This window comes from Carcharodon carcharias, chromosome 5, assembly GCF_017639515.1.
Source record: "Carcharodon carcharias isolate sCarCar2 chromosome 5, sCarCar2.pri, whole genome shotgun sequence".
Classification (NCBI taxonomy): Eukaryota; Metazoa; Chordata; class Chondrichthyes; order Lamniformes; family Lamnidae; genus Carcharodon; species Carcharodon carcharias.
The window spans coordinates 115045100-115067514 of record NC_054471.1 but is presented as its reverse complement, the minus strand read 5'-3'; the positions used below and the strand labels follow the sequence as shown (position 1 = coordinate 115067514).

Here is a 22415-nt window from a genome sequence, read left to right as displayed (position 1 = left end):
AGTCACTTATCCTATCTATGTCATTTTGTAGCCTCATGTCCTCGTCACAATATACTTTCCTACTATCTTTGTATCTTTGTCCCGTCAGCAAATTTAGCAGCCATTCCTTTGGTTGCTTCATCCAAGTTATTTATATAAATTGAAGGCCCCAGCACTGATCCTTTTGGCACAACATGAGCTTATATTTTCTGCAATAACATTTGATGTTGCACTTCATGAAATGCCTTCTGGAAATCTAAGTACAGTGCATCCACCAGTTCACCTTTATCCACAGCACATGTGACTTCTTCAAAGAACTCCAAAAAATTGGTTAAATATGATTTCCCTTTTATAAAACCATGTTGGCTCTGCCTGATTGCATTGAATTTTTCTAAGTGTCCTGCTATAACATCTTTAATATTAACTTCTAACATTTTCCCTATGACACGTTAGGCTAACTGGCCTGTAAGTTTCCTGCTTTCTATCTCCTTTCCTTTTTGAATAAAGGAGTTATTTGCTATTTTCCATTCTAATGGAACCTTCCACGAATCTAGAGCATTTTGGAAAATTAAAACCAATGCATCAACCATCTCACTAGCCACTTTTTTCAGGACCTTGGGGTGAAGTCCATCCGGACCTGGGGATTTGTCAGCCCACAGCCCCAACAATTTGCTTGATACCACTTCCCTGGTGATTGTAATTTTCCCGAGCTTCTCCCTCTCCGTTCCATTTCCTGATTTACAGCTATTTCTGGGATGTTCCTTGTGTCCTCTATAGTAAAGACCAAAGCAAAATACCTGTTCACTTTATCCGCCATCTCCCCACTTTCCATTATCAATTCCCCAGGCGCACTTTCTACTTTAACTCTTCTTATTTAAACATCTATAGAAACTCTTACTATTCGTCTTTATATTACTAGCTAGTTTCCTCTCATCCTCTAACTTTTTCCCTCCTTACTAATATTGTCATTTTTTGCTGTTCTTTATATTCTGTCCAATCTTCTGACTTGCCACCCCGTTTCAGTGTACCTATATGCTTTTTCTTTAAGTTTGATACTGTCTAACTTTTTTAGGTAACCATGGATGGTGGGCCCTCCCCTTGGAATTTTTCTCCCATTGGAATATATTTATTCTGTGTATTCTGAAATATTCCTTTAAATGTCTGCCACTGAACCTCTATTGACCTATCCCTTAACCTCATTTGCCAGTTCACTTTAGCTAGCTCCGCTTTCATGCCCTCATAACCGCCCTTATTGTAGTTTAAAATACTAGTTTTGGATGCACTCGTTTCTCCCTCAAAATGACTAAAATTCAAACACATTATGATCGCTGCTACCTAGGGGTGCCTTCACTATGAGGTTATTGATTAATCCTATTTCGTTGCTCAGTACAAGGTCTAGCATAGCCTGCTCTCTGGTTGGCTCCAGAATGTGCTGTTCTAAGAACCTATCCCAAAAACATTCTATGAACTCATCTACACTACATTTGCGCATCTGATTTTTCCAGTCTATATGTAGATTAAAATCCCCCATGATTATTGTTGTACCTTTCTGAAAAGCTCCCATTATCTCTTCTTTTATACTCTGTCCTACTGTGTAGTTACAATTAGGGGGCCTGTACACTACTCCCTCAAGCGACTTCTTGCCTTTATCATTCCTCATCCTGGTTTTCTGAACTTAGGTTATACCTCCCTAATATGCTAATACCATCATTAGTCAACAGAGCCACCCCTCCTCCTTTTCCTAACTTCCTGTCCTTCATAAATTTCACAATACCCTTCAATATTCAGGTCCCAATCTATGTCATCCTGCAGCCAAGTCTCTGTAATGGCTATCAGATCATATTTATTTCAATTTGCGCTATCAGTTCATGTGTTTTTTTCAAACGCTACATGCATTTAGATACAGAGCCTTTCGTTTTGTCCTTTTATTATTTTTGTACTGTCTATCCTGATCTGCCAATTTACTCTTGGATTTGTACTCTTTGTCCCTTCCTGTCACAATCTGTTTATCATTTTCCATATTAATACCATTCTCTCTTACCTTGTCTCTACTCTTTACATCTTCCCAAATTTGATCCCTTGCCCCCACTATTCAGTTTAAAACCTTCTCTACTTCCTTAGTTAGTCGGCTCGCGAGGACACCAGCCTTAGCACAGTTCAGACCATCCCAATGGTATAGATCCCACTTTCCCCAATAATGGTGCTATTGCCCCACGAACAGGAACCCACTTCTCCCACAGCAGTCTTTGAGCCATGCATTAATTTTGCTAATTTTATTTGTCCTGTGCCAATTTGCACATGGTTCAGGTGATAATCCAGAAATTATTACCTTTGAGGTTCTGCTTCTTAATTTGGTGCCTAGCTCATCATACTGACTATGCAGAGCTTCCTTCCTCATCCTGCATATGTCATTGGTACCTGCATGGGCCATGACCACTGGATCCTCACCCTCCCACAGCAAGTTCCTCTCCAGCCCTGAGCAGATGACCCGAACCCTGACACCGAAGGGCAATAAAGTCATCTGGACTCTTGCTCTTTGCTACTGAGATCAGTGTCAATGCCCCTCACTATACTGTCCCCTACTACCACTACGTTCCTTTTTGCTCCCACAACTTGGACGGCTTCCTGTACCACAGTCCCATGGTCAGTTTGTTCACCCATCCTGCAGCCCTTGCTCTTATCCAAACAAGCTGAGTGAACCTCAAACCTATTGGACAATTGCAAAGGCTCACACTCCTGCCCTCTGGGTCCCCTTACCTGTCTCAGTTGCAGTCACACCCTCCTGTCACCGGCCACTGACCAAATCAGAAGCCCCTATCCCAAGTGGTGTGACTGCCTCCTGGTATAAAGCATCCAGGTAACTTTCCCCCTCCCTGATGTGTCACAGAGTCTGCAGCTCAGCTTCAGCTCAGTGACTGAGTGAAAGTTCCTTGAGCTGCAAACACTTACTGCAGACATATTTGCCCTGGATCACAACATTATCCAGGAGCTCCCACATGCTGCAGCCTTGACACATCACCTGTCTTGCTGTCCTTAATGTGTTTTAAATAATTACTTAATTACATTAATCACATGTTGCTTTCTTATATATTTTATTAACTTTACCACCAATTTGTGTACTATTTTAAACCTTAGGGATAGAACTTAACCACTTCCAGATACTCATTAAACAGCTAGCTCCTTTCCCTGTAATAGAGCAAGAACCAATTTCTATGGGGTGGGAAAGATAGAAAAAGAAAACAAACACATCCTTCCCCCAAATCCCTCTCACCAACCTCCAAATCTTCACTTAGTCGGCTACACTCCATTTACCAAGGCAGCCCTAAAGAACCCTGAATTTATAGTAAACTGAACTGGAGCTACAGGAACCAGATTCAACCAATTAGCTAATTAACTACTCAGCTGCTACTGCTGAGAGTGAGTTTACCCTTTAGGGAGTTCTGGTATGATAGCCAAGTGGTTATGGTACTGGGCTTGTAACCCCAAGATCAAGAGTTCAAATCTCACAATGGCAAACTGTGAAACATGTAACTTCATCTGAAACAGATGGAAACAGGTTTGTACTCGAAAGAGTATCAAGAGTTCAAATCTCACAATTGCAAACTATGAAACAATGTAACTGTATCTGAAACAGATGGAAATTTAAAAGATTATCAAGAGTTCAAATCTCACCATGGCAAATTATGAAACAATGTAATTTCATCTGAATAGGAACAGATGGAAACGTGTTTGTACTCGAAAGAGTTACCCTGTTTAAACTGCAAGAAATAAAGAACTTAGCCTGATTACACGGTACTTTCCAGTTACGGCTAGATTAGGTTGTAAGAGCAAAATTAACACTTAAAGCTGCCCTTTCACCAAACTCCAAGTCTTCACTCAGTTAGCTCAGTTGCACTCCATTTGGTCAAAGATTTTTTTCTACTGTATAGTCCATTTGCTCACCTACTTGACCATATAGGAAAGAAAACTTCTTCAGGTGTTTTACTCTGTAGTATTCCAAAAACCACTTATTTTTATTGGCTTTATAAGCCATTCAATTGTGTGAAAACCGCTTAGAAACTATGCTCCACAAGGACTGCACTGGTTTAAGAAGGCAGCTCACCGCCCCGTTCTCAGGGGCGATTAGGAATGGAAAATAAATGCTGGCCTTGCCAGTGATACCCACATCAGAAATGAATTAAAAACCATCTGCTTCCCTTACTCAAGGTACCAATGATGTAAAGCGACTTGGTCTTGTGATGTTTGAAAAGTCTTAAATACTGGCTGTTCGGAAAACATGCAACAATAAGAAAATGTTATTGTAAGTCAGAATGTAGCATTTAATCAGAAAGCACTCCAGTACGGTGCATCATTTCAGAAATTACTGGATGTAGAAATCCTAACACAAGGGACCACCAAAATATTTTTTAAAAAATGAAACACCATAACAAATTATAGGGACAAATTTATTCTGTACATTAATTCCTGCCAGGGCTAGCTCATAAACAGGAGAAAGTTGAAAGTTTTCCTGCAATACATGATTTTAACTAAATCACAATTTAAGATTCTAAAAGTGTATTTATTGACACACAGGCCATTCGTACCACATTTACCATGTAATGCATCCAAGGCTATTAATTACCTTTTTGCACTTCCCCAAATTCCTTAGAACAGGCAAAGAAGTTTGAAGGCTTAGTAAAATGTAGCGGTTGAGGAGTTTGTTTAGACCCAAGTCCTGTAGAATCTGTTCTGGTAATAAGCCATCCCACTGGAGAATATTACCCAATAGCTAAAAACAGATCAAACATTTTTTAAATTATGATACCATCTGTAAAACATTTTAGTGAAACAATCAAATTACCAGTAAAAAGAATAAAATTATCAAATATATGTTGTGTAATGGAGATGTAATAAAAGTATGAGTTTTATTCTGTAAGAGAAGTAGGAACAGAAAGAAATTGTCTTTTATTAGATGTGTTTGTGTTAAACTTAGCTACTGAATAGATTATCCAAAGCTGAGGAAAGGAAAAAGTGATGCAACTAGGATTTAGACATGTCATGACAGTTTCCTCTAACTTGAATTTTTCAAGTTATTCCACATCCCTTTTCTGGCATTTAATTCCCTTCCCGATTATTACTGCTTTTTCTCATTGACTCCCTATTTATTCCTTTATATTTCTGACATCACATTTATCTCCTCGAATAAATTGTTGTAAATGTGCTTTTATTTTCTCCCCATTCTTTAAATTTTCTGGGCTTTACACTATTCTAGAGTTTAAAAAGCAGATAAGTAAAACTATTTCAAACAGGCAAGAGTGTTATGAACACTTTAAATTAACTAGAAAATGTGCATGAACCAAAAACAGGTGATGTCTACCAAATTATTTCCTTCCTACAGGAAGTGTTAGTCTCCACTCAAGATTTTCCAATGACCCTACACAGCCAATAACAAACTTTTTATTACAGTTGATAAGCTTTTTCTCTTTTTTCACTATTCTTTAATCCAAATATCCTTTTATTCAATACAGAATATGTTCAATGTGTGCCAGGAACACAAGTATTCCTTTTATCCTTCAAGCATGTTCTTGACATGAACTGTATATTCGACTGGTTGCACGGACAATAATGTGTTCTGTTTTCAAAGTCCTCGACCCCCTTTATTTAAATATAATTAGAAATGAATGACAAGCTTGCTTGCAAACAAAGAAGTTATTGCATTTAACAGTTTCACTTCTGACACACTGTAAAGATATTTGTTCAATAAATGCTTTCTCACCTTCACAGCTGACCAGAAACATCTTTCCCGAAACTGATAACTGATTGATGTTTGATCTTCCAGAACGCTGTTAAAATGAATAAATAGAAGTGTACCCAAAGAACTCATAAAATATTGAGCACACAGGTTCAACAGCATAATAGTTTGTTTACTGTAAAAATCTAAATTTGATGCATATTTGTACTATACCAACTACTTAATCTGCTGATTTATTTTAGGATGAATAATGAGAGGATATATCAACCAAATGGTAAATCAAAGGGATAGAGGAGCAGAGATCTGGTTCAGATAGACAAATATTTTAAAAGTGAGAAGAAAGTTCATAACATTACATAATAAAACAAAATGAGCCTTGTGTTTCATAAATTAGGCAAATGTACAGATAAAAGCAGTGGTAATGCTAAACTAATATAAATTATCAACTAGGCTGTAAATATTGTATCCAGTTTTTGTTGGACCTTTCTTTAGAAAGGATATACAGGTCATGGAGAGGATACAGGAGACATTCACTAAGATGATACCAGAGATAAGGTGTTTTAGTTATGAGCAAAGACTAGCAAAACTGGAGCTCTCTTCATTTGAAGAAGGAAGATTACGAGATCTTTTAGAATCTGTATCTAGAGGACATAAATTCAATATCAAAAGTAAAATATCCAAATGGCTTCCTGTAAAATTCTATAATTCCGTAATGGCAGGTTGTGTAATAACTGAAAAGATAATTATTAAATGTTTGCCTCCACTTATACAACTTTTCAAAACCAAACCTAATATCCTTAATTAGGTCAATATTCCATTTTTGAGGAGGTGTATGGGAAATTGTGTTGAAGGAAACCCCAGATACGAAATATGCTAAATTGATTTAGCAGAATCACACAATGGTTACAGCACAGGAGGCTATTTGGCCCATCCATTTAATAGGTAGAAATTTGCAGATGATTAAACGAAGGACCCAGAACTTTGATCTTCCATTATTTGATCCTAGTAGGTGAGGTTCTGTGCCAGGAATGTTAACTGGAGAAACATAAAAATCAGGTCTTAAATATGTACTACTTAGCTGTACAGGTTTTCCCTAGTGTGGACATTTCAGAAAACATTTTTTTTTTTAAACAGAAAATGTTATTCAAGAATAAGCAAAGAGCTCATTCGTGGAACCATGTATAGGTTTGCTGAAGCATTTAGATCACCATTCTGTTGAAAATACTTACATGTTGACATTGGGTGAAGGCAGTATTGGGCTCACCGGTGGTGCAATCATGTTTGAATAATCTATGACACTCACATAAAGAACAGTCACTTGGATGGCCAAAGAGCAACAAGTATCTGAAAGGCCATATTTGTTAGGGTAAAACGAAATCTTCAAAACCATCCTTTTCTCCATTTCTTGAGTCATTTGCACTTGTGAAGGGAAACTTTGAGGGGTGCAGAGCAGCAGGCCATGATAGTTTTGAAGGAGCCCTCTGTCAAGTTCAAATCAGGGTCAGAAGCCCACACAAAGTGGGGAACAGTCCCTCAACTCTGATCTTCCGCACATTTGCCAATTAATTATCAGTAGATAGGTTCAATGTCCAGCTTCAGGCTGGCTCTCAACATTGGAGGGTCAATAGAAGGCCCTCTAGCTTGGAAGCAGCAACAGGATGCCATGACAGCTAAATGAGGGAGAGGGTGCCCAAAGATGTAAGTGTCCTTCCTCTAACTTCTTTAAATCTTAAAAAAAAGGTCTCAGCAGCCAATATGGAAACCACTTCACGGCGCAGACAAGGAGTACCTCCAAGCCTACCTGCAGTGCTGACCCAGCAACACCCGCACCTTCGGTCTGCCACTGTGAGGCCACCTCCAGGGAACTAGAAGCAGAATGAAAAATCCCAGGGAGTGTCTGACAATGGGCCCTAAGCGGCCATTAAATAGGTCAATTGCCTACCCTGTGCCTGCAGGGAAGTTCTGTCCCCCACAATCCCAGGGGCAGGATGGCGCCAGAGTACGGGCATGCTGACTGCCGTGTTAGTAAAGTCCATGCCTGGTCACCCCCATCGGGATCTAAAAATTTAGCCCCATATCTCAATCTTTTTCCAATAAAATGTGATTGGGAAGAAAATTAGAACTAAAGAGAAATTTTACTACAATTGTTGGATATTGCTGAAAAAGGACATTTTGTCAAAGCTTTTCATCTTGCACTCATCAGCAAGAATACCAATGTCAAGTTGTTGCTTCCCCTGACATTGGTATTGTTGTGATTGTCCTGATGTGTGCAAGACGAAAAGCTTCAATAAAATGTCTTTTTTCAGTTAAGTATTGCTACTGTACTACCAAACAACTATTTAAATTGTTGGAATAAAATAGGAGGAAATAACCCAATTAGAAAGGGAAAGAAGCAAATTAACTCATAAAAGCCATGAAAGATAAGGGAGGTGAACAGTGAGAAAGTATGAATGAGCAACTAAGAGTGAGGCAGTCAGAATGTTGAGGGTCAGCCAATGAACAAGAGAGGGAGCAAGAAAAAGAGTGTGAGTGTAAGTAAAACAATGAAGTGCCCAGTACTGTTGATGTTATGCCTTGCACCACAGATACTGTTCATCATTAGGCATACTCTGTTCTACATACAATCGTGTCTGAAATCTCCAATGAGGAAGCTGAAGATCTGTTATCCAGTGCTGTACATGGGCTGTCACGCAATTAACCAGAGGACAAATTAACAGGTTGAGTCATGAGAGAACTATCATGACAGTCACAAATGTCTTTTTTAGTAAAGATACAATGTATTTTTTCATCAGTAGTTCAATGTTCAGCTTCGGGCTGGCTCTCAACGCTCGAGGGCCAATAGAAGGCCCTCTAGTTTGGAAGCAGCAACAGGATGCCATGGCAGCTAAATGAGGGAGAGGGTACCCAAAGATGTAAGTGTCCTTCCTCTAACTTCTTCAAATCTTAAAAAAAGGTCTCAGCAGCCAGATCACCAATATGGAGGAGAAACCTCTTCGTGGGGCAGACAGGGAGTGCCTCCAAGGCTGCCTGCAGTTCTGGCCCTGCACCCCACCTGGGTATGTGATGGAATTTCTTTCCAGAGAAAACAAAATACTGCTGCAAATGATTTTTTTTAACCTTTCCAAGAACTTCCTACTATGCATGTGTTGTGTGTTGGAGGACATGAAGAAGGCAAAAAGACTAATTAAAATATATAACTTACTTCTTTGGATACAGAGGAATGAAAGCATCCTCTTCCACAGACATAGTCATTCTCATTATAATAGTTCTTCTCAGATCCTATGAAGATTAAAAAAACCTCAATTTATTAAAATAAAAGCTTCCTTCTTGAAAACATTTCAATATGCAGCCAAACATGGATACCACCTTAAAAAGAAATAATTGAACATATTTCTGTTCAAATAGTGACTTTAGTTCTACTATACCCAGCAACAGATTAACTAGCGGCTTAAAACTCTCCAACACTGAAACCACTATTGCTTTTGTTGACAAGTTCAAATCATTTGATTTTCTGCCTAATTAAAAAGGTCTTGTTTCTGCGCAATTTTGTGTACTTTCCTTTATCAAACACAGTTTATGAATACTGACAGTAAGCTAGCTATACTGTAGGAAGGAATATTTCAACACCCATCCTATTTATTAATTAATTCAACCCTGATAAAAGCTGCAAATCCATCAATTACCTCTCAAGCCAGTCTATCAGAATGTCTTGGTTATCATCCTTTACAATAGATACGATGTGTTAAAGCAACCAACCTGAGCCTGAACAAAACATATGCAACTTCTTTTTCCATCATACCTGGCAATCCAATTCTAATTATTTTTGTTGTTCAGTTATTGTCAATTGCTTCTGTATTCTTTGGAAGCAGGAGTAATGGCTTGCCTAAAGTAACACTCTTGTTTTTGGTCTACAGATTTAACAATTTATTTTGTAGTTACATATAAGGCTGCCAACAATTGACATTTCCTAAATGTGAAATTTCTAATTGCAAGTCCTGAGGCATTATATTAAAAACAAGCAACGGTACAATTAGTTAGTTGCGCTTACAATATGGGCCACAGGGGATGGCTGTCCGTGATTAAATCAGAGTTCAGTCACTTAACGTGATCACTCCATATCACCAATTTTCTCCAGATAATAGATTAAGTAGTAAGAACAACTTGCTCAAAGTGCTTTCAGCCTTTCATTTATCAGAAATTCTCTCAAACAAGTCTTCTCACATCAGAAATTATATATAAGCAACCAGTATGAACTCATCAAAAATATTAAATGTTGGTAAAGCAAACCCTACTACCCACTGCGTCACAATTCCTATTTTATTGAATGAAAATAAAGTGCCCAGCTCTGTTTCGAACACTTGCAGTGTAACCGCTCTCTCTATGAAAGCCAGCAACTAGTTCCAAAGGTCACTGACCCGCAGCGAAAAGAAAAAGCTCCTGACATTTAACCTAGCTCTATGCTCAACTTAAAATGCATGCCTCCTGCTTCTCCCAGATATATCTAATTAAAACATTTTATCCACGTGGACACATCCTGGCCCCTTCATTTTTTTAAAAAATAATTAAATCTACCTGCAGACTACATATTTTAGAGAGTAGAAGGACCCAGATCTCCAAGCCTATTGTGCTAATGAAAGGCTTTTACGATAGGAAATCTGGTGAACCTTCTCTGAAACTTTTCCTGAGCCTTTATACTGGCTATCATGAGGGACTAAAACTGGACATAGTAGCCTAACTTAATATTCATTTTATCCCAACCAATGCCTTATAGAAGGACAATATGGCACTTTTTGCTATAGTTCCATAGTACTGACTCTAAACCTTTGGGGATTAGTGTACTACAACAACTAAGCCTCTCTCCTGCTCGGTATAGACCTTAGTTCAGAACCATGCACAGTAGACATAATTAACATTAGCTCTATCTACATGCATAACATTAAATTACGCCTTCCGAATGACACCTTCCATTAATAGGCTTATTCCCTCCGTCACACCTAGTTCTTGTTTTTTTCTCAATCTAGGTTCTAACACTTGTACAAATTCTGGAATTATTCGTGAGCTTGTGGGCAGCTCCCCAAAAGTTTTCATCCAGATTATTAATATAAACAGCAAAGTCATGAAACAATAAGTTTCAGATTTCTTTTCTACTGAAAAATCAGGTAAGGTATATAACAGCCAGACAATCCACAAAGCTAGGTTTCTGCCTGTGAAAATTACCACCAGGAGCTATAATGATCCCTCCTAACTACTTGCCTATAACCAAAGCTAGTAGGCCTATATTTCCCAGTCTGACTGGTTGGGCTTATTGAAAATAGGAGGTGGTGGCATAGGGATATTGTCACTGGATTAATATTCCAGAGACCCAGGGTAATGCTCTGGGGACCTGGGTTCGAATCCCACCTCGACCTGTAGGGACAATATATGTGACTCCAGATCCAAAGTAATGTGATTGACTCTTAAATGCCCCCTGAACCTAGCCAGCGATGCCCATAATCCCATGAAATTACAAAAAAAATTGGCACAACATTAGCCTGCTTCCAATCTATGGGTATAATCCCTGATTCGAGCGAGCCATTAAAATATATATAAAGAAATTAAATATATAAACGGCATTAAAAATAAAAGATTAAACCGTGACATGAGGAACCTTCTTCAAAAGATTCTGTAGCAGAGATTTGCGTACCTGGGCAGCTTTACTTTGTTCATTCTTGAAAACACCATATTCCTCTTTTAGCTTTCTGCAGATTTGTACTAAACTCTCTGTTTGTGAGGATGACAATGGGTCCCACACATGAATTACAAAGCCTGGAAAAAATTAAATTAAATTAAACATGATTTTCCAAAACCTTTTGCAAATTAAATAAGTTATTTCAATTTTTCAAAAGTGTAATAACAAAATGTGAATCTAAAGTATCCTTAACTTACACATTTCAATATAATTTAAGTCATCACAATTTTTTTTTCCATGGAAAACTGAATTTGCTGAAGAAACAGTCTGCTATAACTATGACCTAAAAATGAAAATCAGCAAACTTAGATATTCTTAAAGTACCTTCAATTTTGGGAATGATTGTTTTCTCAATTACTGTAGGAAGTAATCTCTTATCAGAGTTTTCCTTTTTCTTGAATTCTTCATCTTCCATGTGACAGAACTCTTCTAATGCTATAATCCAGGGCATTTCTGCAAACTCCAGGCAATCAGGCTAAACAGCAATGATGGGTGTTAGAAATATGTTAATTGTAGACTTTTGATCATTTCTAATCATTTTACACAAATTTTGTGCACCAGAAATAAACAAACACATATTTCTTGCTGCAATATGTTTAATACTTGCATTTATGTAGCACTTTTCCCAAACGGGAAAATTCTGAAGTGCTTTAGCCAATTAAGCACCTTTGAAGTGTGGTCATTGTTGTAATGTAGGAAGCATGGCAGCCATTTTGTGCACAGCAAGCTCCAACAGTGATGTCATAATGACCCAATAATCTGCTTTTATGATGTTGTTTGAAGGATAATTTTTGGCCAGGACACTGGTATTTTGCCTAATCATCGCTGAAATTGTGCCATGGGATCTCTTTTGTCCACTTGAGGGGGCAGAGGGGTCTTAGGTTTAATGTCTCATCCAAAAGACAGCACTAATGACAATGCAGCACTCCCTGGAGTATTAACCTTGATTTTTGTGCTCAAGTTCAGGAGTGGGACATGAACCCAGAACCTTGTGACTGAGCCAAGGTTAACAGAGTTGCATCTCATTCACTCTGCACAAAATCATGACTGAAAGTACATTTCACTTTCAATTCATAGTTTCCCCCAGCCATGTGTCCTCTGTAATCAAAAGGCCAATGGTCAATCTACTTCTATGCCTCTGATTGTGCTGGCTGAAGGATTCCCCCAATGTTGATCTTTGTTTCAACTCTGTGAACAGCAACATTAGTTACTGTAACTACATTAGTAACTCGTCTGCTACTGAATCCTCCTGACTCAGGTGTCTCTTTATAGAGCAGAAACAACGCTACTCAACACCTCCCTAAAGGGATTAAGCTCAAGAAACAAAAAAAACCGTGGGATGAGGAACGGCTAAAACCAGAAATTTCTTCCATTAACATCTAAACATTTTTCACATTGCTTAGATGAGGGTGGTGGACCGGAAGTACATAATTCATCCTGAAAATTACCCAACCACTGTGGGGAAATAGAACTCTGCGGTAAATGTATTTTTATTTTACAGATATCCAGTTCGAGGTGCAAAGTTCCTTTCCAAATTGATATTTCTTTAAAATTAGAATAAAGCTGTACTATTTATGGTAAATTACTGGCAGTGGCACCAAAGAGGAAAGCATGAAACAGCATTTTTTTTCCAGATTATTATTTAAATTTAGAGATACTATGTTACAAAAGTGAATGTCAGCAAATATAATGAATGTAGATAACAAACCAAGTAACTTAAAAAAAGGCTTATTCACGTGCTGTAGTTGCTTTTTCTTTAAAGCACAACAAAAATAATGAGTAGAAACACTCTTGAATGGTTCATTTCCAGAAAATGCACCCACACACTTCCTCAAAGATTTCTAAAAGTGAAAGGGTGAATAAAGGACCTGCTTCCAAATCACTGTCAATACCAATAATGGTATCCTTTTGAAGTCTGCATAGCTCAGTTTAGGCTGTTAGGAACAGAAGCAGGCATTTAGCCCCTCAAGCCTGTTTCCCCACTCAATGAGATCAATAACTCCATATACCCACCTTTGCCTCATTCTCTTAATACCTCCGGATAAAAAAAGCAATTTCAGGTGTAAAATTTACAACTAATCTAACATCTATTGACAGTTCCAAACATTTGCCACCAATGGTAGAGAGGAGTGTTTACTAATTTCACTCCTTAAAAGTCTGGTTTTCATTTTTAGACTGTGTCCCCTGCTCCTAGACTCATCAATCAGCAGAAATTGTTTCTCTCTGTCCATCCTCTGTTCTCCTTAATGTTTTGGAAAGTTCAGTTAAATCATCCCTTAACCTTCTAAATTCCAGGGAATAGATTTCTTCCTTTGTAATTTAACCCTTGGCATCCAGGTATCATTCCAGTAAATCTACATTGCACTCCTTCTAAGGCCAATTTATCCTTCCTAAGGTTTGCTGTCCAGAACTGATCACAGAACTCCAGGAGTGCTCTAAACAGGGCTTTGTATATGTGAAGAATGACTTCTAACCCCTTATATTGTAGTCCTCTCAATATAAAGGCCAGCATTCCATTAGCCTTTTGATTAATTTCTGTACATGTTCATTAAATTTTAATGATCTATGTATCTGGAACTCCAAAACTCTTTGGGTCTTCAATTTTCACCATTTAGAAAGTATCCTGTTCAATCCTTTTTAGATCCAAAGTCGGTGACCTCACATTTGCTTACAGTGAAATCCATTTACCACTGTTTTGTCCATTCACCTACTCTATTGATATATGTTAGTAATTGTATGCTTCCATTCACACTGCTTACAATGCCATCTATCATTGTGTCATTGGCAAATTTGTATGTGGCTTTTTATCCCATTTTTAATAAGTAGAGAACAGTTGAGTTCCCAACATAAATCCTTGCAGGACATCACTAGTCACATAGCCAATTAGAACACCTGACCATTATCTCTATTCTCTGTTTCCTGCTGCTCAGCCAATTTCCTAACCAGATCAATAATTTGCTTTCAGACCATAGGTTTCAATTTTAGTTAACGGTCTCTTATGAGGAACTTTATCAAATGCCTTCTCAATGTTCATTCACTTGCATCCATAGGCATTCCACTGTCCACTACTTTAGTTGCCTTGATGGGTGCCAACTAGTAATGAATGCCAAAATCAAACATTTTGACATTAAATTGTGGCACTATAATGCAGGCAGGTTACGCCAATGTTCAAAACAGCCACTAGATAGAATTAGCGTGTTTAATTTTGCATATTTAGAATTACTTTAGGACACACACACATCAAATCAATACAGGGTTATGCCTGGCGACTCACAAGAATTTGAGACCCAACTGTAAGTGATGCATTTTTCACGTAGTACTTGTGAGTCATTAGACTCAATGCGACTCAACTATGTTATCAACACACCATGGTCAATTTCTATACATCCTTTACATATAGAGCTCATTATCACAAAAAGCATATTTTTCCCATCTAAGGGGCTACCTTTTTCTTTATTATTCAACAATGAAGATTAATAATATAATCTGTAGAGAGGGCTTTCAATGTACTTCCCACCAAAAACTCTAACTATGAATGTCAAACCAACACTTACTTTAAGAGGGTTCCAGCCGATCAGCTGCACACGGATTAAAGGATTCAGAATTTTTTGAAGACAAAGTCCAATATAAGCATCATAATATGAATCAGGAAATTTTTGTCGCCACAACCCAAACTTTGCTAAAATTCTGTCAACCCTATAGAAGTCCTTATGTACATCTTCAAAAATCTTCTTGGCTTCCTTCAAAATGCGATCTGTGTTAAATTATGGATAAATTTGTTCAAACAAGAAAACAGAATAAAAATCTAGCTATCAAGTTGGAACAAAAGAAAAATGAGGGAAATACAACATTAGGACATTTGCAGATCAAGGCCTAAAAGATCAAAGCTGATTGTAAAATGTTCTTTCCCTCATGCTTTGTCAGAAAGATCTCCACAAGTGAAACGGTGGGCAAATCACTGTTGATGCTGATAAAGGCATCCATCTGCAAGTTTGCATTGGCTGCATTAAAACCATCTCTCGATCCCTGTAGGAAAACCAGCAGGGGTTTTTCATATTGGCTAAGATCAGAATTTCATAAAGGGAGAAACCTGCAGTCCCAAAATCAATTCTACCACTCCAACATGCTGCAGCATCATGCCACCAGGCCCTTATTAAAAAAAATATTTATACTGGTTTAAGCTAAGTGGCAAAAGAACCAAAGATTAAATGAGGAAAAACTTTTTCAACGCAGTGACTGCTTAGTTTCTGGAATGCCGTGCCTAAGAGTGTGGTAGAGTGAGTGTGGGGTAGAGGCAGATTCAATTGTGACTTTAATAAAGGAATTGGACACCTATCTGAAGAGAAAAAAAGACTAGCTGAGCCAGCATAGACATGGCAGGCCAAATGGCCTCCTTCTGTGCTGCAAATTCTATGATTTTATATATATTATATATATATATATATATATATAAAAATATAGACCATTCCAAGCATTGATTTCTTCAGCAAAACAAAATAACCATTGCGGACTACAGAGAACAGAAAATACTGGAAATGCATAGGTCTGTCAACATCCAAAACATCAGTAAATGTTTCAGTGGTGATCTTCGTCAGAACTGGTAGACACAATTTTGAGAAGTCCCTCTGTACATTTCTCCTTCTCAATATTTCTCATACTGCTGCATATTTTCACTATTATTCTCTACTAGATAGCTGAGAAAATTTACTGAACCTTGAATCTAAAGATATTCTTCCTGAACTCAATTGTCAAATTAAGCATTCACTGTAACTGGCAGAGAAATAAAAACTAGTCATTGAAATGAATCACACTAGCAATATTAGTATTTACTTCCTCTCATTCACCTCCCAAACCCCACCAAAAAAACAGCAAATGACAAAAACCAATAAGCTTTGCAAGCATTTGGAATTCAACACTCAATGCTCATATTCATAGTATGCAACTCGGGGCAGTTTAAAAGCAAAATGTTTCACCAAAAATACAAATTTTGCAGCATTTTACAGTCCTGCAACAGCAGTTCATTTTTGCTTCTCCAGCAACTGAAATTGGGAATTCCTCTGAAGTAATTTTACAATGGAAATAAAGTATGCAGTGTTCCTAAAACAGGTCGCATGCTAGATTGCTATGGTAGAGTGACCAATGTAAAAGAAAAAATATGCAAAACAAAACTGTAACCCTATCAAAAAATATGCATCAATATATTATTTTATTTAGTATTCAGTAGTTAAAGAAATACTATAATATACAGTCTGTAATGAGGAAGATGAATTAATGTTTCAGGCATATCCTTTCTGATGAATTAAATCAAAAATTCACTGGTATTTTGTCTAACAGATAATGGTGAACCTGCTATGCGTTTCCTGTAGTTTGTTTGGACTCCATCTCCATGTAAAATTTCCCACAAAATACAATAGCCTATCAGGTGCAAGTGTGACTTGGACTTTGCAAAGCAGAAGTGTAACACACTTTTACATATATGTGTTTATACAAAAGCATTTAGCAATAAATACAAGATGTTCCTTAACAAATTTTTTTAACATCCTCCAATTATATACAAACATCATTATGACCTACACAGGTAATTTTACTGAGATGGCAAAAAAGAGGAGTGAAACTTAAACAAGATTTTGTAGTACAAATAGAGTGTGGGGAAGAAGAAAACCATACCCTTTTTCTCATGGAAATCAGACATATCAGCTGGAACTACTTCGTCATCACTGGACAGACCTTTGTGATGGTCTGCTTCCTTTCCAGCCACTTTTCTTAACTGCTCCCTATGAGCCCTATATTGGAAAAGTGTAGAATTTAAATAAATTCTATTTCAATAAATACTTTACAATTTAAATTGGAAATTTGTTCAGAGATCCAGTTTTCTTGCCTTCTTGCCTCTCGTTTTTCAATACGTTGCTGTTTTGCTTTGACACAATCTATGTCACTCCCGCAGCTGGCATCAGCTTTATCTGCAGAAATAAGCCATTATATGTCACCACTTTTACACTAATGAGATACTGAGGCACCTCAATAATTAATACACATTATCACCACTACTTGTGATGTCACAAGCAACATGTTTAATTTTGAAATCCATTGCTGTTTATTTCCTGTTCATGCCTCAATAACACAGCACTTGTGCATTATATTAAAATAAACGAATGCACAGCTGAAATTTATCGAGTGTAATTAAATTTCAATCGTAAAGGCTGATTGAAAGATCAAACAAAAAGACTTACAGGAAGACCCTAACAAAGCCAGAACTTGAAATTAACTATTAATGAGTACACTAACTTGAAAGCTGCCAAACATCAGTTGATTCATCTTGAACATCATCCTGTCTGCGTTGGAAAAGATTTCTTGCCTGCTGCCCCAGTAGCTGATGCATTTCAGATTCCAGTTCATTAATTATACATACCTAAAAAGAAATAACTTCAGTTAGTGTTGTTTCCTCTCCACCTATCAATGTGAACTATGCTGCACCGATGACTGTATTTTATGGTCATGACTTTCAGTGTCCCCTGCTATCCTAATACACATCATCTATAGTTTTGTGTAAAATACAGGTTTTATTACCTGATGTTTAAACACAAACCCCACATATCCATCATTTCTATTTCATTTATATTTTGAAGGCAGCAATGCAATGCACAGAGCATAAGTGTTCTCTGCAGTTATGTAAATTGTTACATATTCTGCCATTCAGTAGTGCAAGTTATCGTTTAAGCTTTTAATGAATCTCTGTAACAAAAAGATAATTTCTACAAGCAAATTATGTTTCCTATGAGCTGACTCCTGCATCATTTCCCTCCATCACTGACGCACACTAGCAGCAGTGTATACCATCTACAAGCAGCACTGCAGGACTTCACCAAAGCTCCTTCAACAGCACCTTCCAAACCTTCGAACACTACCACCTAGAAGGACAAGGGCAGCAGATAGATGGGAACACCATGACCTGAAGTTCCCTTCCAAGTCACTCACCATCCTTACTTGGAAATATATCGCCATTCCTTCAGGGTCAAAATCCTGGAACTCCCTTCCTAATAGCACTGCGGGTGTACCTACAGCACATGGACTGCAGCTCACCACCAACTTCTCAAGGGCAACTAGGGAATCAAGGGCAACTAGGGAAGGGCAATAAATGCTGGTCCAGCCAGCGAAGCCCACATCACATGAATGAATAGAAAATAAAATTCTTGCCAAAAACCAACAATTACCCCTTAACTACTGTACTTTGCATCAAAAACCATGTAGGATGTCCACCACATTCTTCTGTTTACCCAAAGAAATGGTAATTCTACAATTTCATACCACAAAATTTACATTAAAACTAACAGACTTATTTGCAAATTAAGTATTATGCAGAATAAAATACAGAAAAACACTTATGGTACAAATCGTTAGAAAACAACAAAGTCATAGTCAGTTTGCAAAGGATTACAACATCCTCTTTAGAACGTTCCCCCTACACAATCCAGTAACGTGCTAAACTTTCTGATGTAATTCCAAGGTCAATCTCTCAAAGTTTAACTTCACAAGAAATCTGAACCAAAATTGCAGAGCTAAAACAGTGTAATTTTGCCAACAGAAGCATTTTATCTCATAAGTGTCAATGTTGGGATATTGACGGTCTTCCTCCCAAAAATAACCCATGATGAGTCAGCCAGAGAGATGACAGCTACGAAATTCATTCACATAGTGCCGCTTTGAGCAGCGCTACAGAGGCCTACCTTAATTTCTTGGCAGCAAGCAGCACCAACTGCCATTGCCTGTGTGCCCCACGTGGCTTTCACCTTAAATTTGGGTGCAGGCAATTATGTCCCATTTACGCTTTTTCAACTGTTGCACTCCGTGTAGTGTAAGTACACCAACAATTGAGACATTTTCATTCCGTTTTGACACAGAGTGGCTTGCTAGGCCACGTCAGCAGGCAGTTAACAGTAACCACATTGCTGTGAGTTTGGAGTCACATGTAGACCTGATTGGCTAAGGACAGCAGATTTCCTTCTCTAAAGGACATGAGTGAACCAGAAGACACCAGCATTGGAAGTGAAAGTAATGGTGCTGAAATCAGGCAGGTGAGTATGGTTTAAATCTAAAATCTATTTCGGACCGTTGCCTTAAAGGGAGTGTAACTGGGAATCAGGTTAATTAGGAATTTTAGGAGTTATTATAGTAGTAATTGTGGTCTTATGTATGAGCTTGGCATCTTTTGTTAATAAATATTTTAATTTAATCTTTAAAAATCTCTAGAGGTCGTGGTGGACTTGTCACGTCTGAATTTAGTGCACACATCTCAGAATAAATACAAATTGCAAAACCATTGTGACAGCGTGACCAAGTTTCCCTCATTTGGTCTGCCTGGCACACATCATCTGCCATGTCATAAAGTTTCTCCTCATCTCAGTCCTAAATGGCCTACCCCGTATCCTGAGATTGTGACCACTTGTTCTGGACCCCCCTGCCAGCTAGAGGAAACATCATCCCTGCATCCAGCCCTGTCAGACATATGTTTCAATGAGATCCCCTCTCATTCTTCTAAACTCTAGTGAATACAGGCCTAGCCGACCAAATCTCTCTTCATACGACAATCCTGCCTTCCCAGAAATCAGTCTGGTAAACTTTTGCTGCACTCCTCTACTGCAAGTATATCGTTTCTTAGGTAACCAGACAAAAACAGAATACAATAATCCAGGTGTGGTCTCACAAAGGCCCTGTTGGACATCCTTGCTCCTGTACTCAAGTCCACTCACAATAAAGGCCAACATATCATTTGCCTTCTTAACTGCTTGCTGCACCTGCATGCTTGCTTTCAGTGACTGGTGTACAAGGGCACCCAGGTCCCTTTGTGCATCAACATTTTCCAATCTATCACCATTTAAATAATACTCTGCCATTGTTTTTCCTACGGAAGTGGATAAATTCACACTTATCCATGTTATACGGCATCTGCCATGTATTTACCCACTCATTCAACTTGTCTAAATCTCTTTGAAGCTCTCTTAGCATCCTCCTCACTACTCATATTCCCACCAACTTTTGTGTCATCAGCAAACTTGGAAATATTACATTGGTTCCCTCATCCAAATCACTGATATATATTGTGATTGGTGAGGCCCAAGCACTGATCCCTGCGGTACCCCACTAGTCACCACCTGCCACTCTGAAAAAAACCCATTTATTCCTACTCTGTTTCCTGTCTGCTAACCAATTCTCAATTCATGTCAATATATTACCCCCAATCCCATGTGCTTTAATTTTACACACTAACTTCTTATGTGGAACTTCACCAAAAGCTTTCTGAAAATCCAAATACACCACGTCCACTGGTTCTCCCTTATCTATTCTGCTAGTTACATCCTCAAAAAACTCCAGTAGATTTGTCAAACATGATTTCCCTTTCATAAATTCATGTTGACTTTGTCTAATCCCGTTGATATTTTCTGAATGTCTTGTTATCACAACTTTTATAATAGACTCGAGCATTTTCCTTACTACTGACGTTAGGCTAACCAGTCTGAAATTCCGTGTTTTCTCCCTCCCTTTTTTAAATAGTGGGGCTACGTTTGCCACCCTCCAATCTGCTGGGACTGTTCCAGAATCTACAGAATTTTGGAAGATGACAACCAATGCACTCATTATTTCCATAGACACCTCCTTTTTACCCTGGCATGTAGATTATCAGGCCATGGGGATTTATTGGCTTTCAGTCCCATTAATTTCTCCAGCACTTCTTTGAGTAATACTAATTTCCTTCAATTCTTCCTTCTCACTAGACCCTTGGTTCCCTAGTATTTCTGGAAAGTTGTGTGTTTCTTCCTTCATCCAGAACGAAAGTAGTTGTTTAATTGCTCTGCCATTTCCTTGTTCTCTATTATAAATTCTCCCGTTTCGGACTTCAGGGGACCTCCATTTGTCTTCACTAATCTTTTTGTTTTTACGTACTTATGGACAGTTTTACAGACTGCTTTTATGTTCCTTGCAAGTTTACTCTCATACTCTAGAATTCAGCAAAGGAGGACCAAGAGATAGATTAAAAGAGGAAAAATAAACTGCCCCCAATCCTCAGGCTTGCTACTTTTTCTAGCAACTTTATATGACTCCTCTTTGGATCTAATACTATCCTTAATTTCTTTTGTTAGCCATGGTTGGGTTGCTTTTCTTGTTGTGTTTTTGTGCTGGAAAGGAATATATAACTTTTACAATGCATACATTCATTCCTTAGATATTAGCCCTTGCCTGTCCACCATCATGCCTTTTAATGAAGTTCCCCAATCTATATTAGCAAATTTGCAACTCATACCTTCGTGGTTTCCTTTGTTTAGATTTAGGACCCTAGTTTTGGAAGAGACTACTTCACTTGCTACTCAAATGAAGAATTCTATCAGGCTATGGTCACTGTTCCCTCAAGGACCCTGCACAACAAGACTATTAATTAACTGCTTCACATTGCACAACACCAAATCTAGGATAGCCCGTTCCCTAGTTGGTTCCTCGATATCTGGTCTAAAAAATAAATCTCATATACATTCCAGGAATTCACACACCACAGTATTATTGCTAATTTAGTTTGCCCAGTCTACATGTAGCATAAATTCACCCTGATTACTATAGCGCCCTTATTACATGCATCTCTAATTTCTGGTTTAGTGCTGTCCCCCACCTTACTACTACTGCTTGGAGGCCTATAGACAATTCCCACTAAAGTTTTCCACCCCTTGTTGCTTCTTAGCTCCACCCAGGCTGATTCTACATCTAGACTTTGAGCTGATATCCTCTCTCACTATTGCACTGATTTCATCTTTAACTAACAATGATACCCCACCTCCTTTTCCTTTTTGCCCATCCTTCCTAGGTATCGAGTACCCTTGGATATTCAGTTCCCAGACTTGGTCACCCTGCAGCCTTGTCTCTGCAATTGGAATTATATCGTACATGTTTACATTTATTCCTGCTATTAATTCATCTACCTAATTGCAAATG

At 38.1% G+C, this 22415-nt stretch overlaps 1 protein-coding gene across 4 annotated transcripts in view; it reads right to left on the bottom strand.

The window, feature by feature from the left end:
• LOC121278362 (intron Large complex component GCFC2-like) overlaps positions 1-22415 on the bottom strand; it is a 54602-nt gene that overhangs the window by 4455 nt on the left and 27732 nt on the right. For all 4 annotated transcript variants that reach the window (XM_041188702.1, XM_041188703.1, XM_041188704.1 and 1 more), the window contains 9 exons: positions 17724-17847; positions 17317-17398; positions 17106-17221; positions 14993-15192; positions 11763-11913; positions 11394-11515; positions 8913-8989; positions 5735-5801; positions 4601-4747 (listed from right to left, as the gene is read on the bottom strand). In XM_041188702.1, the coding sequence (XP_041044636.1) occupies positions 4601-4747; positions 5735-5801; positions 8913-8989; positions 11394-11515; positions 11763-11913; positions 14993-15192; positions 17106-17221; positions 17317-17398; positions 17724-17847 (1086 nt within the window). The remainder of the gene's footprint in view (positions 1-4600; positions 4748-5734; positions 5802-8912; positions 8990-11393; positions 11516-11762; positions 11914-14992; positions 15193-17105; positions 17222-17316; positions 17399-17723; positions 17848-22415) is intronic.